The following is a 15,446-nucleotide window of genomic DNA, read 5'->3' on the forward strand; positions in this document are numbered from 1 at the left end:
AGTTCACTTTAAAGGTACAGGCAGTAAGGTAAAAACCAGACTTTCAAAAAGCAGCTGACCTTACCAGGGGCGGACTGACAACTCATGGGGCCCCCAGGCAATAGGGGATCATGGGGCCCCTATGTCCTTGCCCACACTCAAAAAAAGCCTATAAAAAGGTACCAGGGGCATTTCATGGGGCCCCCTACTGACCCTGGGCCCTCGGGCAGTGCCCGAGTGTTTGAATGGTCAGTCCGCCCCTGGACCTTACATGTGTGTGCACCAATCACAGCAAATAAGATGATTGAGACCAGCTCAGCTATGATGACATAGAGTTGGCACATACAGGTCCAAATGTTTTCAAAGCATCTTAAACTTTATTGTTTAGTTTTGAATAGAATTAGGGAAAGATATGAACCCGTCAGGTTTATCTGCTATCTGGGGCTCTGTTAGAAAATCAGCCCATACATGAATCATTTTTTAAAAAATGACTTGATTTCTTCATTCACAGTTTGGGGTGGATGGGAGAATCCTCCTGCTGAGCCTTTGTATTCTGACAGTGAGGAGACCTCCCCCACCGTCAGCATACCCTAATCAGTGCTGCCGGCTATAGACAGCAGTGCTGATCATGCGGCAATATTCCAACAGACTGGTTGTACAGAAGTCGATTAGTAGATCGGCTTTTATGCACCAGCCTGCCCTTACTAGGATCGAAACTTGGCCAATCCCTGCCGAATTTTGATCCATGTATGACCGGTCAAAAATTTCCTCTAGCTTCCTGTTTTGGGGGCAATGTTTTCCAAACAGGAAGTGAGGGGAATTCCGCAACAGGGAAGCAAACAACAATAAAAAGTTGATGGTTCTAGCATTCTTCTTCTCAAAGCCCAACTCCAGGAAACTTGAAAGTGATCGATCCCTTGCAGTGGGGCTGTGCCTGCTTTGCATGGATTATTTGCTCGTTTATTCTAGGGAGGAGCAAAAGGCTTTTACTTCCTCCACTCCCCAGTGATTCTCCTCTCCCCAGCAGATGGCACTTTCCCAGGATCTGGAGGTAGACATGAGCTTTGGTGTCATCATGTCCAATGCAGTGCTATAGACCCTGCACTGGTCTTGATGTAAGGACCTTAGACTGGTAGAGCAGTGCTGTGGGCATTGGTGTAGCAGCATAAAGGAGAATGAGATTAGATAAGTAAATCTTCTTTATCAAGTCCCTTAGACCAAATCCAGAAATTAGCCCCAGGGCGCCGGCGCCTCCTGGTCCTTTAAGGGGTTTAGATTCCAGGAGGCCATGATTGGCAGTCACATGATCGGAAAGTTCCTGATTGCAAATAGAGATTGGGAGCTTTCCATTAGCCGGCAGTAACCGTGCCGGCAGCATACATGGCGTTTGCTCTCGATACAGCTCCGGTTACCTTTAGGTACATGCATGAATGCGGACCCTCGGTGTTAAAGACCACCCACCTATATGTGTACGGCTAGCGCCAAGGTGTTAACCACAGTAGTGCAGGTGCAGCCCCACCGTAAGGTATAATTTTCATGTTTCTTGTAGTGGGATATAACTTACAAAAATCTTTTTTTTTTCTGTCTGAGCCGCTGTTTGAGAGATTTCCCCTCACTTCCTGTCCTGGGGACAACCTTTAACTTCCTGTACTGGGGGACAACCTTTAACTTCCTGTACTGGGGGACAACCTTTAACTTCCTGTCCTGGGGGACAATCTTTAACTTCCTGTCCGGGGGGACAATCTTTAACTTCCTGTCCGGGGGGACAGTCTTTAACTTCCTGTCCTGGGGGATGATCTTTAACTTCCGGTCCTGGGGATGACCTTTAACTTCTTGTCCTGGGGTGCAACCTTTAACTTCCAATCCTGGAGGACAATCTTTAACTTCCTGTCCTGGGGGACAACCTTTAACTTCCTGTCCTGAGGGACGACCTTTAACTTCCTGTCATGGGGAACAACCTTTAATATCCTGTCCTGGGGGATGACCTTTAACTTTCTGTCCTGGGGACGACCTTTAACTTCCTGTCCTGGGGGACAACCTTTAACTTCCTGTCCTGGGGAACAACCTTTAACTTCCTGTCCTGGGGGATGACCTTTAACTGCCTGTCCCGGGGGACAACCTTTCTATTAAGGAAATGAAGGAATCTCTCCAACAGGGCCTCCACTGGCAGTTAAAACCCAACAGGAGTTCATTTCCTTTCCCACTCTATCCAAAACTAAAGAGAAAAGTTATTTACCACTATTGAGGTGTATGTTCAGCTCAACACACGTGACACAACATCTGACTGTACAATCTCCTTTAGATCTACTAACCCCTATGCAGTAGAAGGCCCTGGCTGATTGGATAGAACTGAATTGGATACATTAGGTTGGTCTTCATACTACACCATTTTGGTGCTGCTGTACAGGCAATAAATAGCAATTTTTGAATTGGAAATTGAATTTTTGAATTGGAAATTTCATGTGAACGTCCTACAGACTTTTGAGTCAGAGTATCTCCAAAATTCGGTTTTACCACCATTATGATAATACACTTACCGACCACTTTGTTAGGTCCACCTAGTGTCAAGAAAATATCCCTTGCACCATTAAACCACCACCAGCCTGAACCATTGATACAAGGCAGGATGGATCCATGCTTTCATGTTGTTTACGCCACATTTTGACATGAATGCATTGCAAAGGTCTGAAAGGGCACTAGGTGCCCCTGCTGTTTTTAGGCTTCTTCCCCCCCATCCAACATTTTTGTAATATATTATCCTATCCAAGGTTGGTGTCAGCTACTTTCCATGGTTCAGCTACGATTTTGCAAGCTAACATCCATACCATGGGCCCAAAACCAGTTTTTGAAATAATCATACCAGCCCATGTGGCACCAACAACCACGCCATGTTCAAAGTAACTTAAATCCCCTTTCTTCCCCATTTTGATGCTCAATTTGAACTTCAGCAAGTCGTCTTCACCGCGTCAAGATGCCTAAATGCGTTGAGTTGGTGCCATGTGATTGGATGATTAACAATTTTTGTTACCAAGCAATAGAACAGGTGTACCTAATAAAGTGGCCGGTGAGTGTATGTGGACTCAGCATAAAGTAACACAATGACCAAGTGTCTTTCCATTTACATGCCAGGAGCTTCATATTACACATTGTATTGTGGAAAGTCCCAGTGGGCAGCACACTATTAGCCATGACATAGGGCCCTGGTGTCCAACCTGCAGCCCGAGAGCAGCATGTAGCCCTTTGGTATTTGATATGCAGCCCTTGGACCTCAGTCTGTGGTGGGAACATTGATTAGGGTAATAGCATTGATCTTCAATAGCCTCATGTAACAAGATCTCAGCTTCGTATTGTCTTCTGCAGCATATCCCCAGCCAACAATGTATCCTGTCCACACTCTCTGACCCTCATTTCCTCTATTAGGTCTGCAGTTTCCGACAGTCCTCTCAAGCATTATATATATTGAAGATTATTTGTGGCCCTTAGTGATGTCAGGGGTTGCATTTGAGGACCCCTTTAGCTCATATGTTGACAACCACTGGCGAAGGGCAACCACAAGGCACCACTGTTCTTCTTCATAGAAGGAAAGCACCCTCCCAATTTTCATGGGAATGTTGCAGCTATAAGGGAATATTACAGCACAAAGGGTAGAAACCCAAAGAGCCAATCAGATATGGTCAGGTTTAGGGTAGAGATGACGTAAATGAGGACAAGGCTATAGTCACTAAGGGTGGGTACAGCTGACTCTTTGAGGAGTTATTTTGGACCTCCAGAACCTATGTGTTATCAGACTTCATAATTTAAAACGGATGATATTGTATGTCGGTAGCTTTGCAAAAATCGATTACTCACACATGGGTTTCAGCTGGCCTATCAGCTCCTCCTTGGTCCACTTCGCCCACTCTTTCTTGTCTGTGTTGATGGAACAGAGAATGGGTCCGCATGGCTTTCCGCAGTCCTCTATGGCCGGGACGTTCAAGTAATGCACCAATACGATGTCAGGATTCTAGAAAGGAAACACAATGTAACATTATTTCAAGGACATCCATGAAAGTGACCCCCCCCCCCAATATTAATCTACTACAGTATATTCACTTTGAAAACTTTGAAGGGTTCTCGCTTTTAGATCTTTCTCCAAAATCGTACAAAAATCCAGCACTCATTAATCTCATCACAACCATTCATCAGAAGAAAAAACGGAACTGCACCATAGAACCGTATCTGAAGAGAAGACTTGCCACAAATTCCAGACACAACTTCACGATGACCAAGAAGTCGTTCTTATTGGGTAGAAGGAGCCTTTACATAGTTGTCAGACCACAAACGGTGGTTACAAAGGTTGGGACAAAACAGTTGATACTGCATGGGGTACAACAGTCAGCTTTTATTCATCTAGTACAACTCCATCACAATTCATGTCTCCAAATATCACCCAAACCGTCCTCTCTGCTCCTTCTAGGACATCATGCTCTCAAGCAGTGCTGGAAAAAGGTGATCCAGTGCCCATGGACTGCCAAACAGCTTCTGAATACAAGGAATACAGGAAGTAGGCTGGGAAGAGAGAACACAGCCTGTATCGCCTCCTGAGTCTCTCCTCCTGTCTTTGTCGCTCCCAGCCCTGGGATGACAGGTGTAGCGATGCCCCTGCCAGTGGTGTATTTAGGTTTTGTGCTGCCCTAGGCAACACAAAAATCGTCTGTCCCCTCAGACACTGACCAACACAACCCCCCCTTCCTCCTTCTGTGGAGAGAGCCTGACATTGACTAACAACACCCCTGCCTCCCACCCTGGAAAGCCTTCCACCACCCCCCTTACCCGGTGATACAGAGACACTCATCTTCACAGCTCTGGACATCTCCAGGTACGAGAGCCAGGCTCTACATACACCATCAAGCAGCCCACAGCCTGTCTCAGATCCCACCTGGATCCATGGTGCGTGTGTCCCTTCTTTCATCCCTTCTTCTGGGTAGAGGAGCTGCCCCCCTGAAAAATGCTGCCCTAGGCAAGTGCCTTGCTTGCCTTGTGGGAAATATGCCCCTGGCCCCTGCCACTACTCCTGAATAATAATGAATGTAGACCATGAAGTTAGTCTCTTGGTGGAGCAGATCCATCGTCTTGGCACAAGAGACAAGGATGGGAAACTGAAAGTTAAATTTTAAAGTTTAACTTTCTTCTACTTCTTGTAATAGAAGAAAGAAGTCCCCATCCCTACAGTAAACCATTGCGCCCAGGGCAGCCGCTTCTCAAGCCCACCCCTTGTCCTGACCCTGCTCTCAAGATCTCTAGTCTCCTCCTCCCATGCTCGCCTTTAGGATTTCTGCTGAGCCTCTCCCATCCTCTGGAGCTCTCTATCTGTCCGGCTATCTCCTACTCTGGCTGCCTTTAGGCGATCCTTGAAAACCCATCTCTTCAGGGAAGCCTATCACGTCTCGTACTAACAACTGAACTTTAAATCTTCCATCAGCTCGACCCCCTACAGTTATATCCTTTTGAACCACTTGCCCCTCCCTATTAGATTGTAAGCTGCTATGTTCAGGGCCCCCTTAACCCTCTTGTAACTGTACTGCCTCCCTTAAGGTTGTAAAACCCTGTGCAAACTCTTGGTGGTATACAAATCCTAATTAATAATATTAATAATAATATGGATTTCCAGAAGTTAAAAAAAGAATCTGTTGCTGTAACTGCTTCAATAATAGTTACCTGGAGATGGGCTTTATTTATTTATTTGTTGGTGCTTGCTTATAGTGCATTTAAACCCAAGAACAAAAATATAATATATCGCAGCTTACAAATCCTTGGATCTGGTAGCTGAATTAGCTCTCTTTTTTAGATATCCTTTAAAGTTTATCTGAAACTTTTTTTTTTTTATATTGGATTGAATAAAGGAAAGTTCTAACCAACCAAAAGTCAAAGTGAAGAAATGATGCAGCAGATGAGTTTATTTTGCTGAAATTTCATTGCAGCAACTCAGAATGGTCCTCAGTAGTTTGTGTGGCCCCCACGTGCTTGTATGCATGCCTGACAATGTCGGGGGAGGCTCCTAATGAGATGACAGATGGTGTTCTGGGGAATTTCCTCCCAGATCCGGACCAGGGCATCACTGAGCTCCTGGACAGTCTGAGGTGCAACCTGGCGGTGTCGGATGGACCGAAACATGACATCCCAGTGGTGTTCTATTGGATTTAGGTCAGGAGAGCGTGGGGGCCATTCAATGGTATCAATTCCTTCATCCTCCAGGAACTGCCTGCATACTCTCCCCACATGAGGCTGAGGACCAGGAGGAACCCAGGACCCACTGCACCAGGAGGAACCCAGAATCCACTGCACCAGGAGGAACCCAGGACCCACTGCACCAGGAGGAACCCAGTACCCACTGCACTAGGAGGAACCCAGGACCCACTGCACTAGGAGGAACCCAGGACCCACTGCACCAGGAGGAACCCAGGACCCACTGCACCAGGAGGAACCCAGGACAAACTGCACCAGTGTAGGGTCTGACAATGGGTCCAAGGATTTCATCCCCATACCTAATGCCAGTCTGGGTGCCACTGTCTAGCCTGTAGAGGTCTGTGCGTCCCTCCATGGATATGCCTCCCCAGACCATCACTGACCCACCACCAAAACGGTCATGCTGAACCATGTTACAGGCAACAGAACGTTCTCCACGGCTTCTCCAGACCCTTTCATGTCTGTCACATGTGCTCAGGGTGAACCTGCTCTCATCTATGAAAAGCACAGGGCGCCAGTGGTGGACCTGCCAATTCTGGAGTTCAATGGCAAATGCCAATGCAGCTCCATGGTGCCAGGCAGTGAGCACAGGGCCCACTAGAAGACATCGGGCCCTCAGGCCACCCTCATTTAGTCTGTTTCGGACTGTTTGGTCAGAGACATTCACACCAGTGGACTGCTGGAGGTCCGTTTGTAGGGCTCTGGCAGTGCTCATCCTGTTCCTCCTTGCACAAAGAAGCAGATACCAGTCCTGCTGATGGGTTAAGGACCTTCTATGGCCCTGTCCAGCTCTCCTAGAGTAACTATTTGTCTCCTGGAATCTCCTCCATGCTCTTGAGACTGTGCTGGGAGACACAGCGAACCTTCTGGCAATGGCATGTATTGATGTGCCATCCTGGAGGAGTTGGACTGCCTGTGCAACCACTGTAGGGTCCAGGTATGGCCTCATGCTACCAGTAGTCACACTGACCCGAGCCAAATGCAAAACTAGCGAAAAACAGTCAGAACACATGAGAAATTATTATTAACAATAAATAAATATATGTATATTAAACAACAAAATATGTGTGTGGATACAAATATATATATATACAGTTGCAAGAAAAAGTATGTGAACCCCTTGGGATTACGTGGAGTTTTGCATGAATTGGGCATAAAATGTGCTCTGAACGTCATCTAAGTCACAACAATAGAAGAACACAGTCTGCTGAACATAATACTACACAAACATTAGATGTTGCCATGGTTTAATTGCACATAACATGTAAACATTCACAGTGCAGGGAGGAAAAAGTATGTGAGGCCCTAGCTTAATGACTTCTCCCAGAGCTAATTGGAGCCAGGACTGAGCCAACCTTGACTCCAATCAGTGTGATGATATTGGATGTGTTGCTGACAGCTGTCCTGCCCTTAAAAAACACACACCTGTTTTGGGTTTACTGGTTTCAAGAAGCACTGTCTGATGTGAACCATGCCTCGCAGAAAAGAACTCTCAGAAGATCTACGATCAAGAATTGTTGACTTGCATGAAGCTGGAAAGGGTTACAAAAGTATCTCCAAAAGCCTTGATGTTCATGTGTCCACGGTAAGACAGACTGTCTACAAATGGAGAAAGTTTAGCACTGTTGCTACTCTCCCTAGGCGTGGTTGTCCTGTAAAAATGACTGCAAGAGCACAGCGCAGAATGCTGCATGAGGTAAAGAAGAATCCCAGAGTGTCAGCTAAAGACCTACAGAAATCTCTGGCACATGCTAACATTTTTGTTGACACATCTACAATAAGGAAAACATTAAACAAGAATGGAGTACATGGGAGGACACCATGGAGGAAGCCATTGCTGCCCAAAAAGAATATTGCAGCACGTTTGAAGTTTGCAAAAGAGCACCTGGATGTTCCACAGCACTACTGGCAAAATATACTGTGGACAGATGAAACCAAGATTGAGTTGTTTGGGAAGAACACACAACACTATGTGTGGAGAATAAAAGGCACAGCACACCAACATCAAAACCTCATCCCCACTGTAAAACATGGCGGAGGGAGCATCATGGTTTGGGGCTGCTTTGCTGCCTCAGGGCCTGGACGGATTGTTGTCATTGATGGGAAAATGAATTCCACAGTTTATCAAGACATTTTGCAGGAAAACGTACGACCATCTGTCCGCCAACTGAAGCTCTGCAGAGGATGGGTGATGCAACAGGACAATGACCCAAAGCATACAAGTAATTCAACAAAACAATGGCTGCAACAGCACAGAATACGCCTTCTGGAGTGGCCCAGTCAGAGTCCTGACCTCAACCCGATTGAAATGCTGTGGCATGACCTTAAGAGAGCGATTCACACCAGACATCCCAAGAATATTGCTACACTGAAACAGTTTTGTGAAGAGGAGTGGTCCAAAATGACTCCAGATCGTTGTGCAGGTCTGATCTGCAACTACAGGAAACGTTTGGTTGAGGTTATTGCTGCCAAAGGAGGGTCAACCAGTTATTAAGTCCAAAGGTTCACATACTTTTTCCTCCCTGCACTGTGAATGTTTACATGTTATGTGCAATTAAACCATGGCAACATCTAATGTTTGTGTAGTATTATGTTCAGCAGACTGTGTTCTTCTATTGTTGTGACTTAGATGACGTTCAGAGCACATTTTATGCCCAATTCATGCAAAACTCCATGTAATCCCAAGGGGTTCACTTACTTTTTCTTGCAACTGTATATATATAAAATGATATACTAGATTCTTTGATTGGTTCTCGATGTATGTAAATGTGTATATATATATATATATAATATTCTTCAAAATAATAATATATATATATATATATATATATACTGTATATATATAATTATATATATAAAATGAGACACTAGATTCTTTGATTGGTTCTCGATGACTTGCACCCACTCACACAGCACTGTGCGGCAGAGATCCAAGATCCAGAGCATGCATTAGAAAACACCACCTCATCATTTTCCAAATGACTTCTCGCCAAATTCTTAGCTAAAATTATAGATAATTATTACTTTGCGTTAACCCCTGACTACCCACTTATCTTAATTCCTCCGCACCCACTTTTTAACGAAAATAGTGATCCACCATAATTATTTCCCACTGACACGGGCTTCATTAACGAAAACACCACCGCGAATGTTTACTGTCGCTGAATTAAATCCGTTTAATAGGCTGGCACAATAATCGTTTATACTTGTTGGTTGCCACGGCGATGGCGGAGGGGGGGGTGGTGTTTAATAACAAACGGAGCTCACGGTTTCTGAAGCAACGGCAAATTATTCAGTGTGACAGCATGCTGCTTTTTGAAATATTATATGACAGATCAATATATGAATCAGTCGATCGTAATAAATAAAACATTTTTTTTTTTAGCAAGGTATGAGGTGGGGGCGGGGCAGGACAGTATAATAAGATCTGCATATTTTAAAGGAAACCTGCTGCTGATTACCTCTTTCTAAATAGGGACTGTCATGTTGGTTCCCCGCCTTTAAAGCCTATTTTAGGCTTCCCCCCCCCCCTTTACATCCAACTGTTGGTCCTGCCGGTAACACATTTCCTGTCCTGGGGTGACAACGCTCATTGTACTGTATTTATGAAGGAACAGTGTTGTCACCCTAGGCTGCTCTCCAGATTTGGACTACAAACATCTTCTTCTCGCCTTATCTCCATTATATAGAGGGGTGTTGTCCTCATAGAGAGAGAAACTGTCACCTGCCCACTGTTATCACGTAGGGGGGCTTGTTAGCAATAATGTTAAATAAAGAAAAAAAATTATAAAAAAATGAAAAAAATATTTTTAAAAAATGAAAAATTATAATAAAATAAAATGATATTTAAAAAAATGAAAAATTATAATAAAATAAAAAATATAATATAATAAAAATAAATAAATAAAAATACCGCTGTCAGACCCGTAGATACCCTAATGCAAACGCACAGCGAAGGCACGCACGTGCATGTGTTATAAATTGCACCACACATGTGAGGTATCGCTGCAAATGTTGAAGTGAGAACAATAATTATATGGCCATTATTCAAGCCTAAATCTAAATGTGTAAAAGCTTTTAAAGCCACATCTATGGACATTTCTGAGTACCACTTTTTTTTTGGCCAATCAGTGATCACATGAAGAGTAGAAAGCAAGATGTCACTTCTGACATCATTGCTTACTACATGTGAAATCTGTGATCACAGAGATCACATGGTACAGGGCCATTCACAACAGCCTTGTACCATGTGACAAGCTGTGACCAATCACAACTCACAGTATTTCTCAATGGCTGCAAGAATGCAGCCAGAGAAAAGGAGAATTGATTGCTTTTACAGCCTTTATGGGTGTAAAAGCAACCAGTGTAAAATAAAAATAAAAAAATCTTCATAACCCCCCACAAGTAGTACAGTGTCACCATGGTGACACTGAACTGCTAGGGTGAGAGTATGTAAAAAAAAAAACACATAAATAATAAGATAAAAAATAAAAATGTAAAACTTTTTTTTTTAATTATAATTTTTGGTTATAAACTAATTTGGGTTATTTTTTTTTACTAAAAAGATAACTGAATAAATTTATGAAGAAAGATTATTTATTTGCTAAATTTTTATAAGAAAAACACTTTTTTCAAAATGTTTGGACATTTTCATTTATATAGCAGAAAAAAAAAAAATCCCAGCGGTGAATAAATACCACCAAAATAAAACTTTATCTGTCTCAAACAAATGCTAAAAAATTCAAATGGGTACAGTGTTGCATGACCGCGCAATTGTCATTCAAAATGTGATAGCGCTGAAAGCTGAAAATTGGCCTGGACTGGAAGGGGGTGAAAGTGTCCGGACTGGAAGGGGGGTGAAAGTGTCCGGACTGGAAGGGGGAAAAGTGTCCGGACTGGAAGGGGGAAAAGTGTCCGGACTGGAAGGGGGGAAAGTGTCCGGACTGGAAGGGGGGAAAGTGTCTGGACTGGAAGGGGGGGAAAGTGTCTGGACTGGAAGGGGGGGAAAGTGTCTGGACTGGAAGGGGGGGAAAGTGTCTGGACTGGAAGGGGGGGAAAGTGTCCGGACTGGAAGGGGGAAAAGTGTCTGGACTGGAAGGGGGGAAAGTGTCTGGAATGGAAGGGGGGGAAAGTGTCCAGGCTGGAAGGGGGAAAAGTGTCCAGGCTGGAAGGGGGAAAAGTGTCTGGAATGGAAGGGGGGAAAGTGTCCGGACTGGAAGGGGGGAAAGTGTCTGGACTGGAAGGGGGGGAAAGTGTCCAGGCTGGAAGGGGGGAAAGTGTCCAGGCTGGAAGGGGGGAAAGTGTCCAGGCTGGAAGGGGGGAAAGTGTCCGGACTGGAAGGGGGGAAAGTGTCCGGACTGGAAGGGGGGAAAGTGTCCGGACTTGAAGTGGTTAAAGATTCCCCTAAAGAACCCACCTCCCCCCATCTCTCCCCCCCACCCACATTTCTTTTCCCTTAGCTCCCCTCCACATTCCTGAGTGTCCTCAGGATTCCCTTCTCCTTCTTCCTCTCTTACTTTCTTCTTTTACCTATACCAGTCCTCTCGTCTCCTCTTTCTCTCTATTTCTCCCATTTCAACATATTTATTTGATCTCTTAAACTCATCCCATTGTTTCCCACCTTTCTCTGAACCTCTCCATTTTATCTTCTTCCACGTGGTTGAGTTCCTCCATACTTTGTTCATAATTTATGTCTGAGGTTTGCAACCACTTCAAGGTCATTTCTAGAAAAAATTATGTGTACCAAAAATGTAAAAATTGCCTGCTAGACAAGAAGATGGAAGTGTGGGCAGCACAGTGGCTAAATGGTTAGCCCTTCCGCCTGGCAGTATGAGGGTCATTGGGTTGAATCCCAACCATGGCACCACCTGCATGGATTTTGCATGTTCTCCCTGTGCCTGTGCGGGTTCCTCCAGGTACTCCAAAGACATACTGGTAGGTGAATTAGCTCCTGTCTAAATTGCCCCTAGTATGTATATGTATGAATGTGAGTTAGATTGTACGCCCCTTGAGGGTTAGGGACCTTAGATTGTATGCCCCTTGAGGGTTAGGGACCTTAAATTGTACTCCCCTTGAGGGTTAGGGACCTTAAATTGTACGCCCTTTGAGGGTTAGGGATCTTAGATTGTACGCCCCTTGAGGGTTAGGGACCTTAGATTGTACGCCCTTGAGGGTTAGGGACCTTAGATTGTACGCCCCTTGAGGGTTAGGGACCTTAGACTGTACGCCCCTTGAGGGTTAGGGACCTTAGACTGTATGCCCCTTGAGGGTTAGGGACCTTAGACTGTATGCCCCTTGAGGGTTAGGGACCTTAGATTGTACATCCCTTGAGGGTTAGGGACCTTAGATTGTACATCCCTTGAGGGTTAGGGACCTTAGATTGTACGCCCTTGAGGGTTAGGGACCTTAGATTGTACTCCCCTTGAGGGTTAGGGCCCTTAGATTGTACTCCCCTTGAGGGTTAGGGCCCTTAGATTGTACGCCCCTTGAGGGTTAGGGACCTTAGATTGTACGCCCCTTGAGGGTTAGGGACCTTAGATTGTACGCCCCTTGAGGGTTAGGGACCTTAGATTGTACGTCCCTGGAATGTTAGGGACCTTAGATTGTACGCCCCTTAAGGGTTAGGGACCTTAGATTGTACGCCCCTTGAGGGTTAGGGACCTTAGATTGTACGCCCCTTGAGGGTTAGGGACCTTAGATTGTATGCCCCTTGAGGGTTAGGGACCTTAGATTGTATGCCCCTTAAGGGTTAGGGACCTTAGATTGTACGCCCCTTGAGGGTTAGGGACCTTAAATTGTACGTCCCTTGAGTGTTAGGGACCTTAGATTGTACTCCCCTTGAGGGTTAGGGCCCTTAGATTGTACTCCCCTTGAGGGTTAGGGACCTTAGATTGTACGCCCTTGAGGGTTAGGGACCTCAGATTGTACTCCCCTTGAGGGTTAGGGCCCTTAGATTGTACTCCCCTTGAGGGTTAGGGCCCTTAGATTGTACTCCCCTTGAGGGTTAGGGCCCTTAGATTGTACGCCCCTTGAGGGTTAGGGACCTTAGATTGTACGCCCCTTGAGGGTTAGGGACCTTAGATTGTACGTCCCTGGAATGTTAGGGACCTTAGATTGTACGCCCCTTAAGGGTTAGGGACCTTAGATTGTACGCCCCTTAAGGGTTAGGGACCTTAGATTGTACGCCCCTTGAGGGTTAGGGACCTTAGATTGTACGCCCCTTGAGGGTTAGGGACCTTAGATTGTACGTCCCTGGAATGTTAGGGACCTTAGATTGTACGCCCCTTAAGGGTTAGGGACCTTAGATTGTACGCCCCTTAAGGGTTAGGGACCTTAGATTGTACGCCCCTTGAGGGTTAGGGACCTTAGATTGTACGCCCCTTGAGGGTTAGGGACCTTAGATTGTATGCCCCTTAAGGGTTAGGGACCTTAGATTGTACGACCCTTGAGTGTTAGGGACCTTAGATTGTACTCCCCTTGAGGGTTAGGGCCCTTAGATTGTACGCCCCCTGGAGGGTTAGGGACCTTAGATTGTACGCCCCTTGAGGGTTAGGGACCTTAGATTGTACGCCCCTTGTTGGTTAGGGACTGATGGGAATGTACAATATATAAGTGCTGCGTAAACTGATGGCACTATATAAGTACCTGAAATAAACAAAAAATGGCCTCATGCCAATGACACCACCAGCCATCCACCAATGAATGTCCCAACTGGTTAGAAAGTCGGTTTTGGTTGCTCTTCTTCCCTCTTAGACAGTAAAACCAACCAGCTGATAGGTTCCCCCTTTATATATCCCCTTTTATATATCTGAAGTCAAACCGCATCACTGGCTAAGCAGGGAAGAAGCACGCTTAAAGACTTAAGACAGGAACCCTCTATAAAATGCCATTAACCATTATTTGTGTTACAGAACCAAAGAAAAGCGCTTCCACTATTACCCGTCAATCCGAGAAAACGACATTTCTGCAAATGGCTGCTATTTGAGGCCCTGGATGGTACATTACCACAAGAAATGTGTTCCATAATCAGTTAAGGCATTTTGATTCATTGTTATTTCCTAAGGCAGCACACAGTCACGGCGCTGCTTCTCCCCTCGAAGGTTCCAGCGCTCTCCGTATAAATGGCAAGTAGATTGGAAACTTTTAAGAGCGCTGTTATCTCCCAGCGGCTGAACCGGCGAATTAAACAATGGCGGATTTATGGCACGAAATAAATATATAAATGTCGAGCCCACGTGGACGGTCTGCATTGCTCAACAACTTTTAAAAATGTTGGCGATCTTAAAGTGTCAGCCCACCCGATCTGGGATATCTGTGCTATGGATGGATGCAAGGTTCAATCGTTTACTGGCTCCTGCTAACTTCTGTTACTTTGGCCTAGGTCCTAGGTTTGGCCATTGGCGGCCAGCATTATAAAATCTGGCCCACCCATTGGCTTTGGAATGTATGTTATTAGCAGAGTTTCTCAACTTTTTTTTTAGTTACGGCACCCCTTAACAGCATGCAAAATCCTGAGGCATCCCATTCTAATATCTAAATGTTACTTATCACTGGGAAACCTAAGCCTGGGACGATGCACACAAGCAGAATCAAAAAAATAAAATAAAATCAGAGGTCCCTCCATCATATCAGAGTTCTCACCATCACATCAGAGCCCCCATCACATCAGAGGGCCCCCTATCATGCAAAAGAATCCCATCACATCAGAGGTTTCCCCATCGTACTAAAAGGTCTCCTTTACATTGAGGTCCTCTCTTTACATCAGAGGACTCTCATCACTCCAAAGGCCCCCATCACATCAGAGGTTTCCCCATCGTACCAAAGGTCTCCTTCACATTGAGGTCCTCTCTTTACATCAGAGGACTCTCATCACTCCAAAGGCCTCCATCACATCAGAGGTTTCCCCATTGTACCAAAGGTCTCCTTCACATTGAGGTCCTCTCTTTACATCAGAGGACTCTCATCACTCCAAAGGCCCCCATCACATCAGAGGTTTCCCCATTGTAACAAAGGTCTCCTCCACATTGAGGTCCTCTCTTTACATCAGAGGATTCTCATCACTCCAAAGGACCCCATCACATCAGAGGTTTCCCCATCATGCCAAAAGTCTCCTTCACATTGAGATCCTCTCTTTACATCAGAGGACTCTCATCACTCCAAAGGCCCCCATCACATCAGAGGTTTCCCCATCGTGCCAAAGGTCTCCTTCACATTGAGGTCCTCTCTTTACATCAGAGGACTCT

At 45.3% G+C, this 15,446-nt stretch overlaps 1 protein-coding gene across 1 annotated transcript in view; it reads right to left on the reverse strand.

Moving 5' to 3' along the window:
- The window catches only part of LOC149434992 (calmodulin-binding transcription activator 1-like), a 223,207-nt gene extending 211,282 nt beyond the window's left edge, over positions 1 to 11,925 (reverse strand). The window contains exons 1-3 of the mRNA XM_089663123.1: positions 11,825 to 11,925; positions 4,215 to 4,275; positions 3,829 to 3,982 (exon numbers count right to left, since the gene is read on the reverse strand). Of these exons, the coding sequence (XP_089519249.1) occupies positions 3,829 to 3,982; positions 4,215 to 4,275; positions 11,825 to 11,925 (316 nt within the window). The remainder of the gene's footprint in view (positions 1 to 3,828; positions 3,983 to 4,214; positions 4,276 to 11,824) is intronic.
- Positions 11,926 to 15,446: the final 3,521 nt, after the last annotated feature.

Source organism: Staurois parvus, unplaced genomic scaffold, assembly GCF_062004578.1.
Source record: "Staurois parvus isolate SC_StPar_1 unplaced genomic scaffold, SC_StPar_1.0 ptg001631l, whole genome shotgun sequence".
Lineage (NCBI taxonomy): Eukaryota > Metazoa > Chordata > Amphibia > Anura > Ranidae > Staurois > Staurois parvus.